The 22,504-nt window shown below is 32.5% G+C and overlaps 1 protein-coding gene across 4 annotated transcripts; it reads left to right on the forward strand.

The window, feature by feature from the left end:
- Window positions 1–722: 722 nt before the first annotated feature.
- Window positions 723–22,197, forward strand: LOC127984025 (nuclear receptor coactivator 7). 4 transcript variants are annotated; one of them, XM_052586479.1, is made up of 16 exons: window positions 723–1,162; window positions 1,912–1,994; window positions 4,585–4,679; window positions 8,156–8,226; window positions 8,303–8,410; window positions 8,483–8,566; window positions 10,793–10,918; window positions 12,596–12,780; window positions 13,946–14,631; window positions 16,008–16,179; window positions 17,490–17,637; window positions 17,718–17,840; window positions 18,171–18,323; window positions 18,397–18,492; window positions 18,810–18,883; window positions 21,014–22,197. In XM_052586479.1, the coding sequence occupies exons 2-16, from the start codon at window positions 1,957–1,959 to the stop codon at window positions 21,147–21,149; spliced, it is 2,295 nt and encodes a 764-aa protein (XP_052442439.1). In that variant the 5' UTR covers window positions 723–1,162; window positions 1,912–1,956; the 3' UTR covers window positions 21,150–22,197. The 4 variants fall into 4 exon arrangements, with proteins under 4 accessions (XP_052442439.1, XP_052442441.1, XP_052442442.1 ...); XM_052586481.1 differs by having other exon boundaries at window positions 729–1,192; XM_052586482.1 differs by having other exon boundaries at window positions 729–1,162; window positions 13,979–14,631.
- Window positions 22,198–22,504: the final 307 nt, after the last annotated feature.

Genomic DNA, 22,504 nt, shown 5'->3' on the forward strand with positions numbered 1-22,504 from the left:
AATAAAAAAGTTGATGTAATTTCTGAAAATGTAGTAATTTGTGAGTTCTGAGGTGATCATGTTTTGGGTTGGACGGCATCCCGCCATGCAATATTATATTTCTGACTTTTATTGAATAAAAGATTTACATTTCCATAGATACAATGAGCAAGTGTTCAGACGCAGCACTGCAAGCAGGTCGTGACCTCCACGAGTCACTGGTTTAGATCTGGTTTGTGTTCAGTTCAGTTCCAGCATCTGAAACCAAAACCTGAAAACAGACAAAAACACCTGAAAGCACAGCCACAGCTGCTTATGACATGAGCAAAACATCACTTACATAACAGCTATAGTTTCTCTAGTGTATTGTTATATTTATACTTCAAAACAAGTTTTCAGGGTTATGAATTCTGATCTAAAATCCAACTGCCTAAAGAATAGGTCTTTAGTGTTACATGATCTTCAGAAATCATTCTAATATGCTGATTTCCTGCCAAAGAAACTTTTTTAAATATTATTATTATATACAAAAATAGTCTTTTGACATTTTTTTTTTTTAAATTTGTTTATAATTGCTTATTGTGCTTAAAATTAAATGAAAAATGTACAATAAAACAATCCACAAAAGTATTTTAAATATGCATATGATGTATAAAAGTTACTATAAAACAATAAAAACACGAAATAAATACGTCATAGATGTGGAGTTAAAGCGGGGGAGGGGCGTTTCCGCTTTTCCTGTCAATCACACGGGAAAATGGGCGTGGCACGGGAGGACTTCGACCTATGAGAAATTCGACATTTAAATTTATATGCGAATAATACATAATTAATTCTATTTTCAAACCCAAACACGCACGTCTATCGTTTTGTCCGATTGAGTTTCGATAAAACGGGTCAAAGTCTTAAAAACAGCCGTCGGTTTTACCGAGATATCCAGAAACAAACGGAATACGCGTTGAATCTCGATGTAGAGGGACTTTAATAGCTTTAGCTTTAGCCTGTTAGCTTGGAGTGCATGTTTGTGTTTATATTATCAACAATAACACACTCTCATCCACATCGACCAAATGAATAAGCCGATTATTGACAGGATCGACGACTGTTGAAAGGGAAGAAGAAGTGAAGGAAGCTGCTGGATCCTCGGGATGTAACGTTAACGTCAGTGTTTGTTTAACGTTAGGTGGGTTTTTGTTTCTCTTCACGTGTGCATGTAAGTTAATTCCTTCTGAACCCGATGCTTGTCTTTTTATATCTGTATTGTATTAGTTTTATTTTAACCCGACATGCGTTGGGAATGCCTTTGTGCTTTGATTTAGAAACACGCAGTTCTATATATATACAACACAAATATAGATTATCTGGCCTGTATATCGATAAATACAGTTATGCATTATGTCATATTTTGTCTTTATTGCCAACATTTTTAAAACCTTGCATGCAATGTTGTGCATATGACAGATATGCTATAACGTGATGACGTCGTTTTATATGCATGCATGCATGCGCGTGAAAATGCATGTTTAACGTGCTAAACGTGGCTTCTGTTTATTGACCTGAAATGTGATTTGTAATTTATCCATTCAGTTTGCCCATCATAATGTAACCAAAGAGTCTATCAAAGCAGCCTGATTTGAGATCTCGGTTAGTAATCAAATATTAGCTGCTGATCTGAAATCAAACGCTGGCTTTGTTGATTTTGAACAGTGATGAGTGTTTAAACAAAGATATGTCATCTAGTGGCTTCAGCCCAAAAACAAACAAGCTCAGCCTGGCTAGATCCAGTCTGAATCAACAGTTTCTCGTCCTTGATGCTGATGAAATTGGGGTTATTGCACCAGCCCTCTGTGTGACCCATTGACCTGCGGCTAAATATAAGGGCGCACACATTTAGGGGCAGATATTTACCTCGCTTTTTGTGTCTTTGTGAAGACAGGAACACTCAGGGAACATTGCACGAGGGAAAGAAAGGCCGTGATGGAGAAGACTGAGAAAAGGCCTGGATACTTCGCCAGGTGAGATGATGGTGGATCGGAGTAACCCCGGAAGCACTTGATGGGAAGTGAGAGCCGAATGCAGACGGTGTCAGTCGATCGGAAAGAGGAATTAATCATGTTGTTTCAGGAATAAGAGTTTAACTAGCACAGATTCTGCTGAAATAGCTCTTTTTTGTCACATAAGAAACACAATCATGCTTCGCAGTTCATAACTATGACATAAAAAACTTTATACCAAATACCATGTTTGACTTAAGAATATATAAATATAAATTTGACATAAGAAGTCATAATTATCACATAGAACGTGATAAATATAAGATAAGCCATATTTATGACCTAAAAAAGGGAAGTTGTGATAGAAAAGTCAGCATTATGAGATACTAAGTCATAATTATGACATAAAATTATGATGTGGAAAAACTAAATTTGGATATAAAAAGTCATAATTATGAGATAGTGTGTCATAATTGTGACAAATTGTCAAAATGGTAAGATATTTTAGGATTAAGGTATTTTAACTAACACCGATTTAGCTGTAGATCATGTTGCTAGTGTGAAAATTATATAATTTTAAAGAGTATGACGTAAAAAGACGTAATTATGAGATACTATGTCATAATTATGACGTAAATTGACAAAGTCGACATTATGATAATAAAAGTCCAAATTCGGAGAAAAAAAGTCAAAACTTTGAGATGCGGAGTCATGATTACGACACGGGTCCGAATTGTAACAAAAAAGGCAACATTTTGATACAAAAAGTCGTAATATCAGCAAAGTTGGAAATAATTTAAAAAAAGTAAAAAAAATTAAGATTCTATCATAAAAAGTTACGATTATGAGATACTTTGTCTTAATTATTTCTTAAGCCAAAATCATGACAAAAATTTTAGTTTTGAGATTTTTATTAATGATTATGACAAACATGAAACATTTTTATGTGAAACGTCGTGATTATGCATACAAAGTCGAAACTGAGAAAAGTCCAAGTTAAGAGAGAGTAATAATTATGACATAAATCAAGATTATGAGATGCTGAGTCATAGTTCTGAAGTCATTCAGAATTTAGCAAAAAATCTAAATTTTGATACATAATTAGGATGTAAAAATGTCATAAATTTAATATGAGATACTATTTCATAATTACAAAAGTTTTAAATTATGATATAAAGTTATTATGGCATACGAAGTAGGAATTATGAGGGAAAAGTCAGGTTTGAGATACTAATTCATAATTATAAAAAAATAAAAAATTATGAAATTGAAAGTCATGTTAATGACATAAAACATTTTAATTAAGAGAAAAAAATCCAGAGTTGAAGTGCTAAATGTCTCTTGTTATGCCATTACTATTACTTTCTTAATTATTACAGAAGTCTAAATTATGACATAAAAAGCCATACATATAGCATAAAAAGTTAAATTTTGACATAAATTGTGACATTTTGACTTTCGTCTAGTAATTTTGACATTTGTATTTTATACATATTTATATCATTATTGTCAAAAATTTATTTATTGTATTATTATTAATTTATTTGTATGACTTTTTCTATCATAATTATGATTTTTTATATATATATATATAAGTAATAAAAATTACAAAAGCGCATAACAAAATTACTAAAACAAACTAAAATTTAAATAAAAGCTTACAAAATACAGAATTAAAAGCTAATTCCAAATATTAATAAATACAGTAAGTATATAAATATATATTTTAAACATCACTTTTAAATGTTTTGAGATTATAATATAAAGAAAAGAACTGTTTTTAAAACACAAAGGCACTTAAAAAAATAACTAAAATTAGATGTAAGCAGCATTACGATTACAGAATATAAATAAATATTAAAATTGTATATAAATAATACATGTACATGAGACATGATGTACAATAAATTTAAAATAAACTTTAAAAAATATATAAAATTTAAAAGCTCATTCCATATATGAATAAAACTAACTATACTATTATAATACAGAACTTTTTAGTATTAAAATCCTTAAGAATTCTTCAGATTTTAAGATGATGTCTTTCTCTGGATCACATGCTGTTATGAACTGTTTCCTGTCAGGATGTGAGCTTGGCAGAGGAGTGTGTGTGTGTGTGTGTGTGTGTGTGTGTGTGTGTGTGTGTAACTGCAGCAGTATTTCCTGCGGCTTCAGCTTCGAGTGTGTGTCTCCAGTCTGATCGATCGGCTTCCCCTCGCCATCAAACACCATTAGACAATCCTCTTCTCCAGTTTTCCTCTCGCTCTTTCTCTGTCCATCTGTTAACTGGTGAATCTCACTTTACCTTAAAAACATGACATGCCATATTTCTCCTGAAAAATCATTAAAAAAGATCTGTATTTCATAATATAATGAATTCAGTAAAGAGAGTCTGTGGTTAAATGCGTGCCCTGTTCGGCCATCTTGGCTCTGGCCACTGCAGTTTCTCTGTATCTGGCACAGATTCACTCCGCAGAGGACAAGCGTCAAGAATCCGTGGAAGGATTTGGATTTTTTTTTTATTGGATTTGAGATTTTTTTTTATTTGATTTGATATTGTTTTGACCTAGTTGGTGCTGATAATGTTGTATGTTTGTTTTCTGGATCGCAGGCTGAAGAAGAAGCGGCAACCGAAGGAGAGCCAATCAGAGAAGGCAGATGCTGAGCAAAGCCAATCAGATTTGGAATCCAAGACGCCAGTCATAGGTGAGGCTTGCTCCTATTGGTCGATCTCAGGAGAGAAATGCGGAAAGCGGACAACCTGACGGATCAAGTAAACATTCAGACAATATATACGAAGTAGGGCTAAAATTATTTTTGGGCGGAAGCTCTTTAATTCTAAATTCAAGTGTAGTTTTGAAAACCCAAATCACGACAGGACTTCATTATTAAATCACAAAGGCAAGAGTTTAAATTAAATTGCATTTGGGAAGACAACATACGATAATCTTCTCATATTTGTAATTAGAAGCTCAACAGAAGAGAAGCTAATGTTACGGATATCCATCATAATAAAAGCTACATAGATTAACATTTTAACTAGAAGAAATTACAAATAAAAAATATTTTTTATTATAATAATAAAAAATATTAGTAAATTAGTGAATTTCTAACGTGTACTAACTAGGATAGGAAAATAATTCGATGCATTGCGAATCAAGAAATTATATCGCCATCAAATCGTAGTTTTTTTTTTTTTTTCAAATGCATCGCGATTCTTTCTCGAGTCGATTCTCAGCTTAGTTTCGAACAGCAGATGGCGCTGCACGCTTTAGAAACCTTTTTAATTATCGTTAAATATACAAACTGAGTGACTGATGTAAATCTTTATGGAATACGCTTGTTGCTTCGCAGTGAGTTAACAGTTTGAGTTAATAGAAATTGATCAAAGAAATTGCGATAGTTTTTTTTGTCCATATCGTATATATATTATATACATATAGTTTGAACTTTGTAGCTCGGAAATAGAAACTGTATCTAAAATGTAATTTTTTTTTAATTTTATTTTTACTTTTCTTAATTTGGAAAACATACCTTTTATCGCGTGTCGCAGCGTCACATTGCATGTAGTTAGCACACTGTGTTATATTGTTTTACTTAAATCCTAAATGGTTATTATTATTATTATTATTATTATTAACGTAATTTATTATATTGATTTATATTACTTTTTAATATTAGTTTAAAATATGTCGTTTATTATTTTAATATCTATATTTTTCCTAAATATAACATTTCGTATATTTCAGAAATAATATTTATATTTTTTTTAAGTGGTTTTTGCAGTAGTTTTGTTTTATGTTTTCAGTTTTAATTTTAGGCATTTTGTTATGTGCTTTTGACTTTATGTATTTACTTATTTTCAGTTTTAATTTAATTTAGTTAGTCGCCAAGGCAACATTTCTTAGATTTAAATTCAACATTTATATAGTTCTATTATTTTATCATTACGTTTGTCAGCAGATGAGCTGTGAGTCTGTTATTTCTCGAGTCGAACAGACAGGAGAGATCAGGAAGAGCTCCGATCTTAAACCTGACCACACAAACAAAGGTCAAAGGTCACATGCTGTTTAAGGAAGTTGAGTGTTGAATAACAGTCGTATTGTTCTTTATGTTTGACATACAGAGTCAACAGCTGCTCATTACACAAGCCTTTATTCAGAAGCTGAACATAGTCGTCTGTACAGTCGGTGTTGATGGGAACCAGTGATATTTTATATTATAATATTCATTAATATGCTGAATTAGCTTTTATTTTTCATTTTTCAGTTTTTTAATGCTAATGTATAATGTTTTTAAGGTTTTAATTTGATTAATGTTGTTGTTTTGTCATTTTTTATTTATTCATTGTATGTTTTAGTAACTTTATGTGCTGTATTTTTGTTTTCAGTTTTTATTTACATTTTTAGTATTAGAAATTTTTTATGTGCTTTTGCCTTTTTTATTTGTTTTAAGTTCAGTTTTAATTTTATTTTTTATAAAAGATACTTATTTTTGTTATTTAATATATTTATAAAAAGTTTTTTTTTATTTACCTCTTAAAGTAACAGATTTTTTCAAATGTAAAATATTCTTATTTGAATGTTGTACTTAATGTTTATTTTATTTAAAAAAAGATTTTCTTTTCTCTAAAAGTAACAGATTTTTTAATGTAATGTTTTAATTTAATTTAGTTAGTCGCCAAGGCAACATTTCTTAGATTTAAATTCAACATTTATATAGTTCTATTATTTTATCATTACGTTTGTCAGCAGATGAGCTGTGAGTCTGTTATTTCTCGAGTCGAACAGACAGGAGAGATCAGGAAGAGCTCCGATCTTAAACCTGACCACACAAACAAAGGTCAAAGGTCACATGCTGTTTAAGGAAGTTGAGTGTTGAATAACAGTCGTATTGTTCTTTATGTTTGACATACAGAGTCAACAGCTGCTCATTACACAAGCCTTTATTCAGAAGCTGAACATAGTCGTCTGTACAGTCGGTGTTGATGGGAACCAGTGATATTTTATATTATAATATTCATTAATATGCTGAATTAGCTTTTATTTTTCATTTTTCAGTTTTTTAATGCTAATGTATAATGTTTTTAAGGTTTTAATTTGATTAATGTTGTTGTTTTGTCATTTTTTATTTATTCATTGTATGTTTTAGTAACTTTATGTGCTGTATTTTTGTTTTCAGTTTTTATTTACATTTTTAGTATTAGAAATTTTTTATGTGCTTTTGCCTTTTTTATTTGTTTTAAGTTCAGTTTTAATTTTATTTTTTATAAAAGATACTTATTTTTGTTATTTAATATATTTATAAAAAGTTTTTTTTTATTTACCTCTTAAAGTAACAGATTTTTTCAAATGTAAAATATTCTTATTTGAATGTTGTACTTAATGTTTATTTTATTTAAAAAAAGATTTTCTTTTCTCTAAAAGTAACAGATTTTTTAATGTAATGTTTTTTATTTCTTGTTATATTTAATATTTATTTTACTTAAAATTGTTATTATTTTCTGTGTTATTTATTTACCTCTAAAAGTAACAAATTTTTTTATGTAATTATTTTTTTAATAATTCTTTTAACAATTTTTTTGTCATCTTTTGTGTCCAAAAAATTCTATTCATAAACTTCTATCAAAAATGTTAATTACAATCATAAAGAATAATCTCCAGTCAAATGAAATCAGCATCAACAGTTCACCACTGCACTGAGATGACATTAAGGAATATTTACAGACCGTTCAACGAGGCTCAAAGGTGGCATTAATGCATTTACACTCATAAAACCAATGTTATAAGATGAATGTTTTAAATATAGAAATATTAAATGATTTAATAAACCCCCTGTTTTTGTCAGTGACTCATATATTTACTCGATTCATTCAAACGTCTGATTCATTTAGAAACGAAGCAAGAGTCTATGTTTATAAATGCCTTATTGAATCAGTGAATCGGTGACGATATTGATCCGAAAATGTAGGTCTCTGAATATTAACCATTGCATAAAATAAAAAATGAAGGCCTTATATAAATTAAATAACACAATATCAAGTCATAAGCTGTCACTCTTAGTTCCATTATGACTAATGAATCTCTCTGCACTACACAACGAATGCATTATTTACATTACATCCAGCGTTTTTCTCAGCGAGCAGTGATTGTACTGAGAGTGTTTCGAATCTCTTCTTTCAGATGACAACAGTACATCCTGCAGCCAGACCAAGAAAGAGAGAAGTAAACCTCCAGGAACCGTGGAGTTCACCGTGAGTTGGTCTCGCTGTATAAACGCTGCTCATCTCCGCTATGAGCTGCTTGTGTGTGATGCATGTTTCTGATCAGGTCGGACCGAAGGACACTCTGAACAGCATCGCTCTGAAGTTCAACATCACTCCCAATAAACTGGTGCAGCTGAACCGTCTCTTCTCTCACAGCGTCGTACCTGGACAGGTGAGGCGCTCTCCTGCGCTTTAATCAGTGATTCAGGAAAACCTGACGCCTAACGTTTCGTTTGCTGCTCAGAAACTGTTCGTCCCTGATGTGGACCAATCAGAGCGGTCCTCTGAGCATCTGACAGCGGCCGAGTCGACAGAGAAGGAGCTGAAGGTTAGATGCTCTCTCAAATACTCGCTCGAATGCTTTTTTTGGGATTTCCGTTTTCCATTTTCCTACCTAATTTAGAAAGCTTCCCATTCATTCCTGCAATGGTGTAAACACCGAAATTTGGTATAATTTTAAAGGAAACCCTTTGAAATTACATAAAACACTGTTGAAATTGATAAAAATGACAATATATGCTGTCTGTGTTATAATAAATAGGGAAAAAAAACAAGGCGCTTTTTTATTTTATTTGTATACACTGAAGTTTGAAATAGTATAGATCTGCAAACTAACAAACTGCTTTAAATTATTAAATATGTAATACATATAAATATGTATTATTAAGTATGTTTGGCTGTTTGCGGCTGACTGAAGCGGTGCTAAGATGGTTAAATAATAATTTGCAATTAGGTGGGAAATTTTACATCGCGATTCTGTTGAAGATCATTTGATCTGTGATTATCAAACAATAATATAATAAAATGATCTACATCGTCAGATTCCTGAGAATGAGACCTTTCTTGTGATATACGACTTGATTTGTGAAAAATATTTTAAATACACATTCTTATGAAAAATTATTCGCAATCGTTAGACGAAAATTTGTGGGGGGGGGATATATTTCTTAGCTTAATTTGAAATATCTCATTTTCAGTTAATTTAACTCGATGTTCTAAAATGTACACTTTTTTTATTTTAAGTTTTAATTTTGATTTGAGGTTTAGTTTGTGGCTTTTTTCATTTTTATTTATTTGTAAAACAAATCTATTAGAATTTTTGCATTTTTAGTTTTCATTTAAGTTTATTTTTTAGCATGTAATTTTTTTTTCGGCTCCATTTCATGAAACTAAAATAAAATAGATAAAAATTACAATCAAAAAATTACTAAAATGTAAAAATACTGATAAAAACATAAAAAAAGAAAAACATATCGTAGTATCCTCAATGGTACTCAGTAGCGTTGTCACGATACCAAAATTTCAGTATTAGTACCGATACCAGTGAAAATCCTCGGTTCTCGGTACCAATTTCGGTACCAAGGCAAAACACAAATATATTCTAATTTAAAAAAAAGATAACTTTTTATCACTAAAAATAAAACCAATGCCATTCTTTATACTTATTTACAATTGTGTTTAAAGTTTTTCTACAAGTTGTTATATAATTATGAAAAACAGTAAACAGGTTTCACCCAAATTTAATTTATTTTAATTTATGAAATTTAAACACATTTTATTTTTTGGTAAATAAAAGGGATTTGCTATTAAAATTAAAACATGGAAGAAATATTGTGTAATTAATTTTTAATTAACAGTAGCAGCAGTATCACATACATTTTACAAAATAATTGTAATATTTCTAGCACAATGCCTTTATGTAAAAATGAATTTGAAATGAATGTATATTCGTCATTTATCTGAACTTAAGACTGGTGGTGATGCTTAAGATATTTTTGGTCATTGAGGGTTTCTGTAAAAAAAAAAATAGTAATAGATCATAATAATTATTATTAAAAGATAATACTACTAATTCTATTACCATACTAACAATATAGAATGCACTATGGATTGATGAGCTGCTGGTTCATGAATATTAATCACGTTGTCTGCGTTCGGTCAAACTGATTTGCTAAAATCAAAACAGGGACGGTAATAGATCAGCGCCAGCCAATGAAATTGCCATTTGCGCATTAGCTCCGCCCACTACCGGAGAAACCGGCATATCTTCTGCTTGTTCGAAAATATGAATAATTCTAAATGAACTCCATTATTTTGACAGGAGAAAATAACAAAGAATATAGTTTACATATAGCGTGTCGATTCAGCGTGGTAAGACTCTAAATTTAATTCTTGAAGTCCTCCAGAGATTTTAAGTTAATATCTCTAAAAAGTTCAATAAATTCTCACAGTTTTTCTGAAATCAATTGTTTTATTTTGTGATTGTTTTTATTTTAAAACCATTCGTTTTCATCTGACCACAAACCTCCTACAGTTTCCTCCGAACCCAGTTTCATAAAAGCCCTCAAGCTTCTAATAAAGCACATAAAATCAGTAAAGATAGTAAAAATGACTGGTGGAGCTCTATTAAAGAGCTCAAATCTCCGGTATACTTCATCTGAGCGGTGGATTTGCTCTGCTGTATTGTTGACTAATGCAGTGATGATAAGAGTCATGAATGCTGAATGAGTTTCAGACAGCACTAGTGGATCCCTGATATCTCTCGGTCTGACAGGACAGCGAATCGAGCCGCAGATCTGGACGGTTCGTGCGGAGAGACACGTCTCCTCTCTCTGAAGACGAGAGTCCGGCCACCGTCAAGTTCCTCAAGATGAGCTGCAAGTTCTTCACCGATGGCATGGTGAGCCTTACATTCGCTCACGCTACATTTCACAAACTTACACGACTCAATCTCATTTTTCCTGAAGAAAGACGAACAAAAATAGAGATGAAAGCCAAAGTATTAAGCGTCACAGATGTATAACCAGCTTTAAAAAAAAAACACTTCCATAATGATTCTTTAGTACTTTAGTACTTAAGTGTACTTAAGTGTACTTTAGTACTTAAGTGTACTTAAGTGTGCTATTTTGGGACTCCTTGAATATAAACTAAAATGTACTTTTAACATACTGTCTTTGTATTTAAATAATGTATTTAATTACCACTTGAACCCATCTTTCTTACACTAGTGCATTTAAGTGTACTACAAGAGGTAACTAAATACTTAAGATAGTATGTTAAAAGCTCATTTTAGTTCAAAATAGCACACTTAAGTTTATCTACTAAAGTACTATTTTTCGTGTGTTAACTACAAAATAAGAGCATTTTAGTCGCATATGTTGACTTTGGCAATCCTTGTTGCATTATACGCCAGTGGAGTCCATTCAGAAATCAAGAAAAAGCACATAAGCGCTTAAGTTTATTGTCTAATGTTTGCATGTCTGTTACTTGAGAGGTATTAAAGATGATTTAATACCCTTTTAGATGATGGTTCTTAACAAGTATTTCTTTTAAGGCCTGTATGATTCAGTTACAGAGGAAATAATCCACATTTTCAGCGGTCGAAAACCAAATGTGGGTCACTTGGAAAACAGATGATACTCTTTTTAGTGTAAAGAGGAAAGTTTAAAAAATTATGTTGAAAACTGAAACGTATCTCGTTTCCCTCTATCAAAACAATTTCCTAGAACATACCCGTCTGAGTGCAAAAAATGTTCTTTTTTGGAAAGTTTGCGAGCCTGTTACTCAAGAAGTATTAAAGATATCGCAATATCCATTTAGATTTTGGTTCTTGACAAACTTTTCGTTTGCCATCTCTATTTTTAAAGCCCTATATAGGTCATTTCATGAAATACAGGGATCTCAATGCGGCTCCATAAGCAAATTTTGCTGCGCAAATTGTTTTTCAATGGCCGAAAACCAAATCTAGTCACTTTTTTTTGCTACAGCTGATATTCCTATTATTATTATTATTATTATTATTTAAAAATAATAATAATAACAACAAAAAAAATACTAAAAATGTAAAAATAAAAAAATAAAAATAATTGTCAGTTCATGTGGTTTTAATTAAATTGTGGGTGAGATTTACTGAAGTGAACCGCTATTTATAACAGGTCTTTTGCCTTTTCTAGGATACAGTGTTGCTGAAAGTTACTTTTAAAAGAAGTGCATTACATTATTGCATCACTCCATAAAAAACTAACTAATTGCATTACGTAGTTACTTTTATGGAAAGCAGTGCATTACGTTACTTTGTTACTTTTTGGTCTGAAGTTACATTTTTGCCAACTGTAAATCCCTTTGACACCGAAAGTGTAAGTAATAAGCCTCTTGCAACTTCTGGTACTTATTTGAAAATAGTAGCTCTGATATTTTCTTGCATTGCATTACTCGTTACTTGAAAAAGTAATCTGATTACTTGACTTGCGTTACTTGTAATGCATTACCCCCAACACTGATGGGATCATTATAGCGATTTCCACGAAGCAGAAAAGACGCGCTTCAGCTTTAACTGAGGTCTCCGTGATTTCTGCAGGGAGTCGTGGGAGGAGTGATGATTATAACACCCAACAACATCATGTTTGACCCGCACAAATCTGACCCGCTGGTGATCGAGAACGGCTGTGAGGAGTACGGTCTCATCTGTCCCATGGAGGAGGTGCTGTCCGTGGCTCTGTATGACGACGTGTCCCGGATGAAGCTCAAGGACGCGCTGCCGTCGTAAGAAAACAGACCCCTGTCTTTAAAATCTCTTACATTTTGTTGTTGTCTTAGAAAGCCCTCTCTGTGTTGTTTATGGTTTTAAAAATATTTGTTTAATTGATTATGTGCTTGTGTTTACTACTAGAAACAAGCTGCAGGTTTTGTTTTGGGATGGAAATTAAATTGTTTTAGCACTATTAAGATTTTATTATGTTACAGTAGGACCTTTATTTTGGAATATTTGAGCTGTCAGATTTTTTTTTTTTCATTTGAATAATGAAACGGGTCATGATTCAGTTTGTATCACAGCTATGTGGTCTCATTATTTGTTCAGTAAATATTTATGTATCCACGGTTTAAATGGATTTAGTATTTAATATTTTAATACGCTGAATGACCAATAACAATTCAGTTTTTTTTTTTATTAAATAATTATTTACTTATTTATTTTCATTTAATTTATTTTCAACTTATTTATTTAATTTTTTTATTTTATTACTTCTATTTTTATCTATTTAAATATAACTAAATGCATTATTTTATATATCATTTATTTTATTCTAACTTTATTTTATTCTTTATTATATATAAATTAATTTATTGAAATGTAATAAAAAAAAATTTTTATTGTTCATTGTATTACATATATTTATTTTATTTATTTTCATTTTTCATTTAATTTTCATTTATTTTATTTTTATAAAATGCATTTTTTATTTATTTTCTTTTTTTATTTCAACCTTTTTTTTCTACTTTACCTTATGTAGTCATTAATTAAATTATTTATTTATTTTTACTTTAACCACACATTTACAGAAAAGGCTTAATGGCAAAATGAGCAATGTTATATGTAAGTTCATATTTTATAAACAGTGTGACAGTAGCATATTTTAAGCATTTATTCATCATGCTGCAAATTTCCCCATACATTTTTGTTTATTCTCACAAACTGAGGGATGAATCAATTTCACCTTTTCAATTTTTTTTTCACTCATTTCATTTTGGTTCAGCTTTGACTCCAAAAATCACTTTTATCCCTTAAGTTTTGTCATATTTCTGTTTTTTTTTTCAGTTGAGTCTTGAGTTTGTTCATTTTGGATGTTTTGTTTGTTTTTCTCTTTAATTTCACCATCTCCACCCTCATGATGATGATGATGATGATGGCCGCTCTTGTCGGCGGTAGTGATGAACCCCAGGATCTCTGTCCGTTATATAGGCCGGGCGAGTGGGAGGAGCTTCCCTCCGAACGAGATCTGAACCCCTTTAGTCGTTACGAAGCTCTCGGTGCACCCAACCAACCAATCGTGTTAGACGATATCGAAACGGCCGTCTCTGAGATATCAGAGTGCCAGATCGCTGACAAATCGCCATCGGACGAAGGTTTCACCGAACTAGAGCTACTACAGAGCGAGTCTAGCACCACCTGCTCCTGCCTGGAGGGGGCGCCACTACAGGAGCAAAGAAAGACAAAAACAGACAAAGCCGAGACGTCTTATCGCGCTGAGGAAGACGAAGATGAAGGCCTTCACAACCGTTCCACAGATGACACCGCAGAGCTGCTACACTCTAAACCCACGGCACTGATGCATGATGGGAAGGACGCTACCACAGAAGTTAATGAAGAAACCAAAACTAGAGGTGAAACATTAGTGAATGGAGTCTCGGCAATTGAGGCGACCACACACGACCAAAAAGCAAAGGCGACCCTAGAGGACTCTGGGAAATGTAGTGGGTCGCCAGGACCAAATCTTGAAGATAATAAGGGACCAAACTCAGACGCAATGCTTTCTGAAGCGGAGCTACGCAGACGTGCCAATGAGGCCGAGATGAAGTCATGGCTGCTAAAAAGAATGCAGAGACCAATCGAAGGTGAGTCTGTGTGATTGACAGGACTGACCGGCCAATCACAGCAAAGGACTGTTTTCAAACATTAGTGCTGTCTACATAGATGACATCGCAAGTACAGTAGATGAGAGTTTTAATTTAGTATGGTTTGTATTCAGTTATAATATTTATTGATATTTTTGGTTTTTTTATTGTATTTGTTTTTATTAGTACCGCCAAACGATTAATAGCGATTAATCACATCCAAAATAAAAGTTTTAATATGTGTGTGTGTGTGTGTATTGTGTATATTTACAATGTATATAAATACACACACATACTGTATATATCTTGAAAATATTATTTTATATTATATATAAATATATTTAATAAATAAACAACTTATTTTTCTTAAATATATACATGCGTGTGTTTGTATTTATATATGCATACAATTGATATACTGTACAAACATATGTAAAGAAAAACTTATTTTGGATTTGTTTAAGGGTTTGAAAGCACTAGTTTCTATTGTAATTTTAGTTTAATTTGAATAGTTTTGGAGTTTCTTTTTTTTTTTTATTATTATTCATTTTGTAAATGGCTTTACATTATAACCAATCCAAAAATATTATATTTTATAAGGTTTAATCTTTTTTGTTTATTTAGATTTAATTTATATGTATTTCAATTTTAATTTTAGCAATTTTGGTACTTCAGCTTAAGCTTATTTTAATTCTGGTAGTTGTCCATTTTTTTTTTTTTTTTTTTTTTTTTTTTAGGTTTTCAAGCTTTTCATTTAATGTTTATATTTTATTATATATTTCAGATTTACTATTTCAAATGTAGTTGCTTTAGTTTTAGCTACCTCTACAGCAAAATATATATATTTTAAAAAATATACAAAATATACACAAAAATAGCCAAAAAATATATATATTTGCTCAAATGTTTTAAAATATATTTATTTCACTGAAAATAGGTGCAATGCTAAAAATTTGGCCCAAACAAGATGCCAAATCAATGCATAATGTTGCTTCCTTTTGGAGCAGCTTATTTGTTGAAAACATCTATTATTTCTTAAAATGCTGTCTTTGTAGGCAGTGCACTAGGTTTTGGAGCAGAGCTCTCGTGTTTGAGCTCTTATGTTTAACAGATGAGGGTTTATCAAGCCTCTCAGCAGAAGCTGATAGTGACATTGGAAAAACAAACAGGCTGAACACTTACATAATTTCTCATATGGCCCTGCGGCAGAGTCAACATTATCTTTTTGTCCCTTGTGCACTTAATACACTAAATATATCCTAAATATTGTAGAATGGTTTTAAGAGGTTTTTAGCAATTTGTTTTTTAGATCATCACAACAAATGAAACCAGGAGACAGTCGGATGTTCAGAGCTGGTATCTGATCTAATTTACAGATATGCTGCTGTCCAACGAAGAAAAGAGCAAAGCTCCGCCCATGTTCCTCTGCTTTAAGGTGGGGAAGCCAATGAGGAAGTCCTTCGCCGCTGGTCGGACATCTAGCCCCGCCCACTCGTATGTTGGCAGGGGGCGGCAACCAGAATATTGGTTTGCTGTGCCTCAAGAAAGGTATCAATGGGTTCCTACTAGGGATGTTCATTTCTCCTAACCGCTTTTTAACAGATTATAAACCATTAAACAACAAGATTATTTTAAATTAGTGCTGTCATACGATTAATTGCGATTAATCGCATCCAAAATAAAAGTTTTTGTTTACATTTATATATTTGTGTGTTTTGTATTTTTTATATACATAATAAATTTACACCATATACACTTGATGTAAAAAAAAGTTTTTGTAATTTTATCGCGATTGAGTGTTTGACAGCACTATTTTATATTAGAACTTAAGTAAATTTGAAAGGATATGTGTATGTGGCATGTTAAAAATACCGAAATGTTACATGTGGAAAAACATCAAGCACCAGAACATGAGGATTTATTTGGTCACACCACATCACACACTTGCAGCGCTTCTGCGAGCGAGGAAAAACATAAAAAAGCTAGGCTATATATAATGAATAAATAGGCATATACAAGATATATATTTTTAGTTAATAAATTAACAAAATTAAAGAAAATTTAGTTAATTTTTGTGCTGCAAGAAAGGAAACCAAAAAAGTGGCCTCATGTTTTTCTTTATTTTACAAAAGCACAAAGATTTTTTTTTTATTGTTAATGTACACAAATAAAATCAAACCTTTTACAATTTTGATAATGAGTAGTTTTTTTAGATGTAAAATCGCATATTTTTAATACATCAAATTTAAAATTAAAATCCACATTCGAATGCAAAAACATTGCACCTCATGTCTCGTCATGTCTCAACGTTTAAAAAGCATGTTGTTTACGTTACATTTTCATTACATTACATTTTCTAGAGGGACCTCTTATTCTCGCGTCTTGTGTTTTAAAATGTAAACGGTATTCTTTGTGATCGGTTTTTGGTCCTTTGTATTAAACTATGCATAAATAATACTGTTTTGTTTAAAATTGTTTAAGCAATGTAATGAATTATACAAGATTTATAAACATTATTTTACACATTATGTGTTTTACACATTGTGTTATTTTATTGCTTTGAAGAAACGTGCATTCAAGATACTTTGCTCTATGCGCCCTCTTGTGGCCTCAGGATATATATATATATAATTTTAAGTACAAAATTTGAATTTGGTTTCCAGCGTCCATGCAGCAGCTGTTTTAAAGTATTTTGATAAATGACAAAAAAAATTATTAAACCGTTAAACCGATTTTATTAATCGGTCAAAGTTCTGTCGGTTAACAGTTAACCAGTTAAAACTGAGTATCCCTGTTTCCTACAATATAGTATGCAATTTAATGTACACTAACCAGACCTTCCTGACGTTTCTCCAAAGAGTGGACCACCTGTACTCGTTCTTCATTCAGTGGTCTCCAGACACTTATGGGAAAGATGCTCAAGAGCAGGGCTTTGTGGTCGTGGAGAAAGACGAGCTCACCATGATCGACAACTTCTTCAGCGACCCGATTCCTCGCAGCTGGGAGGTGAGGAACATGCGACTCTTGTGAGAAACACCGAAAAGAATAAGATAAATATGAAAGCTCGGTTTGTTTTTTGTCATCAGATCATCACGACTAATGAGGCCAAGAGACGCCAGAGCTTCAGCTTCGAGGACGAGGAACCTCTAGATCTTCTTCCTGTGCTGATGGACCCCAGCGCTCTTCTGGAAGACACGCACATTGAGAAGGTCTGCTTTTTTTGCTACTTTAAAGGGATATGGTTTACTGAACAAATGGCTTTTTCTTTAGATAAAATCAGTTACAATTAATTTTTTAGACTTTCTTTAGACTTCAGATAACAAGATATAGAAACTGATGACTTGCCTGATGTAAATGAAATGCTATGTTACATTTTGTTTGCAAGACTGAGCGATTACTTGAGGGGTGAGATGTTCATTCATGTTTATTTTGTGCTATAACTAGTAGTAAAGGTAAAGTGATGATGGCTCTCACTTGTGTACAATTACACTCCTAATAAGTGGTGGTCATTGTGATTTGTATGACGCTTTCTTCTGCAGTTGTCCACTCGTTTGCCGGCCCGTGTTCAGGGCTATCCGTGGCATCTGGTCTACAGTACAGTGGTACACGGAACCAGCCTGAAAACCCTGTACAGGAACCTGATGGATGTGGACTGCCCCGTGCTGATGGTCATCAAAGACATGGACAACCAGGTGCACGCACGACTGTGACCGACTGATAAAACTGGTGTTCCCATGCTGAAAAACTCATTATTTTCTCTTGCAGATTTTTGGAGCGTTTTCAACTCACCCTTTCCGACTGAGTGAGCACTATTATGGGACAGGAGAGACCTTCCTCTACAGCTTCTGCCCAGAGATCAAGGTCTGTTTCTTACCTACATAGACTTTAAGTGAGAAAAATGTTTTTAGCAACCACAAAATAATGCCTTGATCTTGAATCAATATAAAGGTCCCTAGCAAAAAAAGTCATCGCACTGGTTATCATCACTACAATTGATAGCACCATAGAGATCTACTGTTTTAATTCAAGAACATCATTGTGTGGTACATTTGCATCGCTTAATGAGGAAGGAGCTTAAATGGTTTTCAACTTTAAATCTGTGTTCAGATTAAGTATTCAAACAGCATGAGTCCTCAGTTAATCACTGTGTTGTTGTTAATGACGCTCAATGTCTTCAGGTTTACCGCTGGATGGGTGAAAACTCATACTTTGTGAAAGGAAACACGGATTCCCTTCAGATCGGAGGAGGAGGGTGAGTTCAGAAACATGCTCGCGTGAGCTGGGTAGTAACGGATTACATGTATCCGGATTATGTAAACAGATTGCAAAAACTACATTCTTGTAATTAATTACATTAAACCTTAATCCTTATTCGTTTTTGGGGACGTTTTCTACTAGGGGGTAAAGTTGAGTCTTATTTTGGCCACAACTTTCTCTGTGTTTGAGCTAATGGAACGATTTTTGGTGACAAATCTTATTTTGACCCATATTTTGGGAAAATGCTTGAAATTTTTCAAAAACTCAACGGTACACTTTTATACTCCATATAACTCCATATACAAGCCAGAAACTAAGCCTTTTTTTGCACAGGCCTATCTAAAGGGTTAATGGTCCCACCTAGTGATCAACTGTAAAAATAACAAATTTTACCTCTTCCCAAAAGGGAAAACCACAAACAATCAGGAATGCATGATTATATGGTGTCATGGCTTTGCAATCAAAAAATGTCGTTATAATGGAAGTCAATGGGACAAAAACAGCCACCAACAACAAATGAGGGAGAAAAAAATAAAATCTAATGCTGCACAAAAACTAAAAATGCATCAAAGCCAATGTTGCTACTAATCTTTGACATGCCCAAGACTGTGAAAAGAAGTAAAAAAAAAATCTAGCCACAATTACTTTTATATTGAAAAGAAGTCATTTTGTGTGTGTTTTTTCCCCCAAATCAGTGACATCATTTATGAACTTGGCAATTAAAGAGTTAAAATCTTGGATTTTATAAAAACATTTGGTAGTTTTGATCAGGACTGAAGTTGTTTAAAAGATTAAGCAAAAAAAATAAAAATATGAATCTGATACATTTTTACAGCAGTTTAATTGAGTGGATGTTTTCATCCCGAACATAACGAAAGGGTAGTGAATTTGAACAATCCACAAGGGTTAAAATACTCATTGTCAGATGCTTACATTGCATGTTAAACATATTCCTCCCAAAATCATTATAAATAAAACACGAAATGTATGTTAATGGACAAACACAATGATACAAAAGAGCTGTTTATTCTATATAGAAAAATACTTAACGTAAAACTTTGTGTGTTTCGTTTATTCTGGGCTCAGCTGCTTGTATTTACACATTAGTTGTGTATATTTTAATAATGAAGAGAAGCATATTGACGACTGATTTACAAAATATAATTTAAATGTTTTAACATTGAATCAACTACTAATGGATGTGGATTAACTAATGTTAATTTTTATTTGCATTATCACTCACTTGGTTATATTTAACCATCTATTAGTCTCTTTGGAAGGCTTTTGTTTTTCAAATGCATTAAAATGCATTTCTTATTTACATGTAATGCAGAAATTCCCAAACTTATATATTTGCTTAAAATACCCCTGAGATTTTAAACAAATAATTTAATAATTATGTTATAACATTTGGATTTTCATGGTTCTCTGACACTGGTTAATGGTCACATGACATGCAGGTAAACAAATAAAATATTTCTTTTTTGCGAATGTTTTAGTTTGATGTTATTCTAAAATGATTAATTTTGATTTAAAAATTTTAAGATTTTTTTATTAATTCTTAGCTTTTCATTAAACTCAGAAACAAGGATAAATAGGTTTGTAACAATAAATTTTGTATATTATTTTGTTTACTCTTTACTTCAAAAAATGTGTCTAAAAAGGGGTAATATTTAGTGTATTTGAGGTCTGAAGTGAAGATGGCAAACATTTAGCATTTTATGACAGCATTGTCATTGAATCAGATAATATTGTTTCAAATATCTTGCATAGCACTCCATCGTTTATAACACAAGATTTTGACCAAATATAATCCGTCTTTAATTTTCATAAAATGTTGCAACAAGATGTAAATATTTTTTATTTTTTTTATTTTTTTGTTAACATATATGGTAAAAAAAAAAAATGATTACCTTAAAGTAACTACAAATAAGCATGTAAAGCTAATATCTTAAAAAGAAATTCCGTGTGGAGCATGCAATGTTCTCACCTTTTCCTCTTGTTACCTGTTTGCATCTCTGAATTTGGAATCAGTAACAGATTGCAATTCAGATTGCATCAGTAACTGTGCCATACATGCATCTTTTGCTGCTGCGTGTTTAATGCTCAACTGTCCGTCTCCCAGGGGTCATCTGGGCCTGTGGCTGGATGCTGACCTTTACCATGGCACCACGTCCAAATGCTCCACCTTCAACAACCTGCCACTATCCTCCAAACAGGACTTCACCATCCAAAACCTGGAGGTGTGGTCCTTCGAATGAGCGCCTGCGCCGTACGCAAACATCCACACGCTACTGAACCCACGCCACGCTCACGGCATGATGACTTGATGTCTACTTGACGCTTTATCCCGAAATGTACAAGTTTTTACGTGGTTTCTCCTGGTCTGAGCACAGAGAGAGAAGTTTTGGCAGCGATGCCGCCCACAGCTATCCCAGCATGCAATATGTACTCCTGCTGAAATATAACCAATATATAAACACATATACGTGAATGTGAATGACGAGGACTGTGTACGATATTCGGGAAGCGGTCAATGCCGAAAATATATTTGGAGGCCAAATCTGTCGCTTTGAGGGCCGTCTCTCAAATCGTTATTTTTGTTTACATCGTGGCGTTTAGTTGGTGTGTTTTCACATTTGTATTTCCACAATGCCAATATGTCCACTAATTGGTTTTGTTGACCAAAGCATTTTATTTGCCGTTTTTATTTTTCGTTTTTTTCTTCTATTTGAGTGTATTTTTTATATAGATGTATGTTGGAGGTGACATATAGTCATATTCCTAAGTGACGATTGTTTTGCTGTTTTGTGATATTTTAGGGACCTTTTCATGTTCGTTTGAAAGGGAAGCACTTGAAATTATGCCAGTATTACTCGTGAACACTATGGTAATCGCACGCCTGATTTCATTAACCGAGTCGCATCAGTTTCTCGCAAATCAGGTTCACCACTTCACTGTGGGTTTGTGTATACAATCACTGACTGATGTCACTTCCTGTTATGCGGTAGCACGATTATAACATGATTTAAGCGTGAACAGATGCACGGTGCAAAGTCTGTTCTTGAGGTTGATGGTGCCCCTCTTTGGAAACGTCCACTCATTTCACTACTAGACAGCATCTGTGGGCATTAACTAACCGCATTCATGGTCCATTAGTGAAAAAAAAAAAAAGTTTACAAGTGTTTCAAAGTGTCTCTTATTGCAAACACTGTCCAGTTGTGTATGGTATCCAGTGAATGTCATATTTATTGTGTAATTCTGTGTTTGAAAGTGAACCAAATAAATGCAATAAATGAAAAATGTAAACGACTTAAGTTTTGTTGATTGAATATATATTTAATGTAATTTTAATACTTAACACTTCACATTAAGAAATAAGGATTCATAAAATCAATAATGAGCCTTTGTTAGAAATACAGTTGTTTGATTGTAAAGTAGCAGTTCCTGAAATGTTCGTAATCATTGCATAACACTGTATATAGTTTCACATACAATCTTTTTTTTTTCTTAATGGTAGGTCCCGTTTACGAAAAATATTGTGCAATATTATGCGGATATTTTATTCCAACCATATACATTCATTTTAAACAGATGTTATCCCTGAGATGCTGTT

This window comes from Carassius gibelio, chromosome B20, assembly GCF_023724105.1.
Source record: "Carassius gibelio isolate Cgi1373 ecotype wild population from Czech Republic chromosome B20, carGib1.2-hapl.c, whole genome shotgun sequence".
NCBI lineage: Eukaryota > Metazoa > Chordata > Actinopteri > Cypriniformes > Cyprinidae > Carassius > Carassius gibelio.

Bases quoted from the DNA above. Each gene is read 5' to 3' on its own strand.
- LOC127984025 (XM_052586479.1), top strand. From the start codon at position 1,957: ATGGAGAAGACTGAGAAAAGGCCTGGATACTTCGCCAG. The intron at 16,180-17,489 runs GTATCAATGGGT...GTTTCTCCAAAG, and splicing joins TTTGCTGTGCCTCAAGAAAG to AGTGGACCACCTGTACTCGT. The intron at 18,884-21,013 runs GTGAGTTCAGAA...TCCGTCTCCCAG, and splicing joins CTTCAGATCGGAGGAGGAGG to GGGTCATCTGGGCCTGTGGC.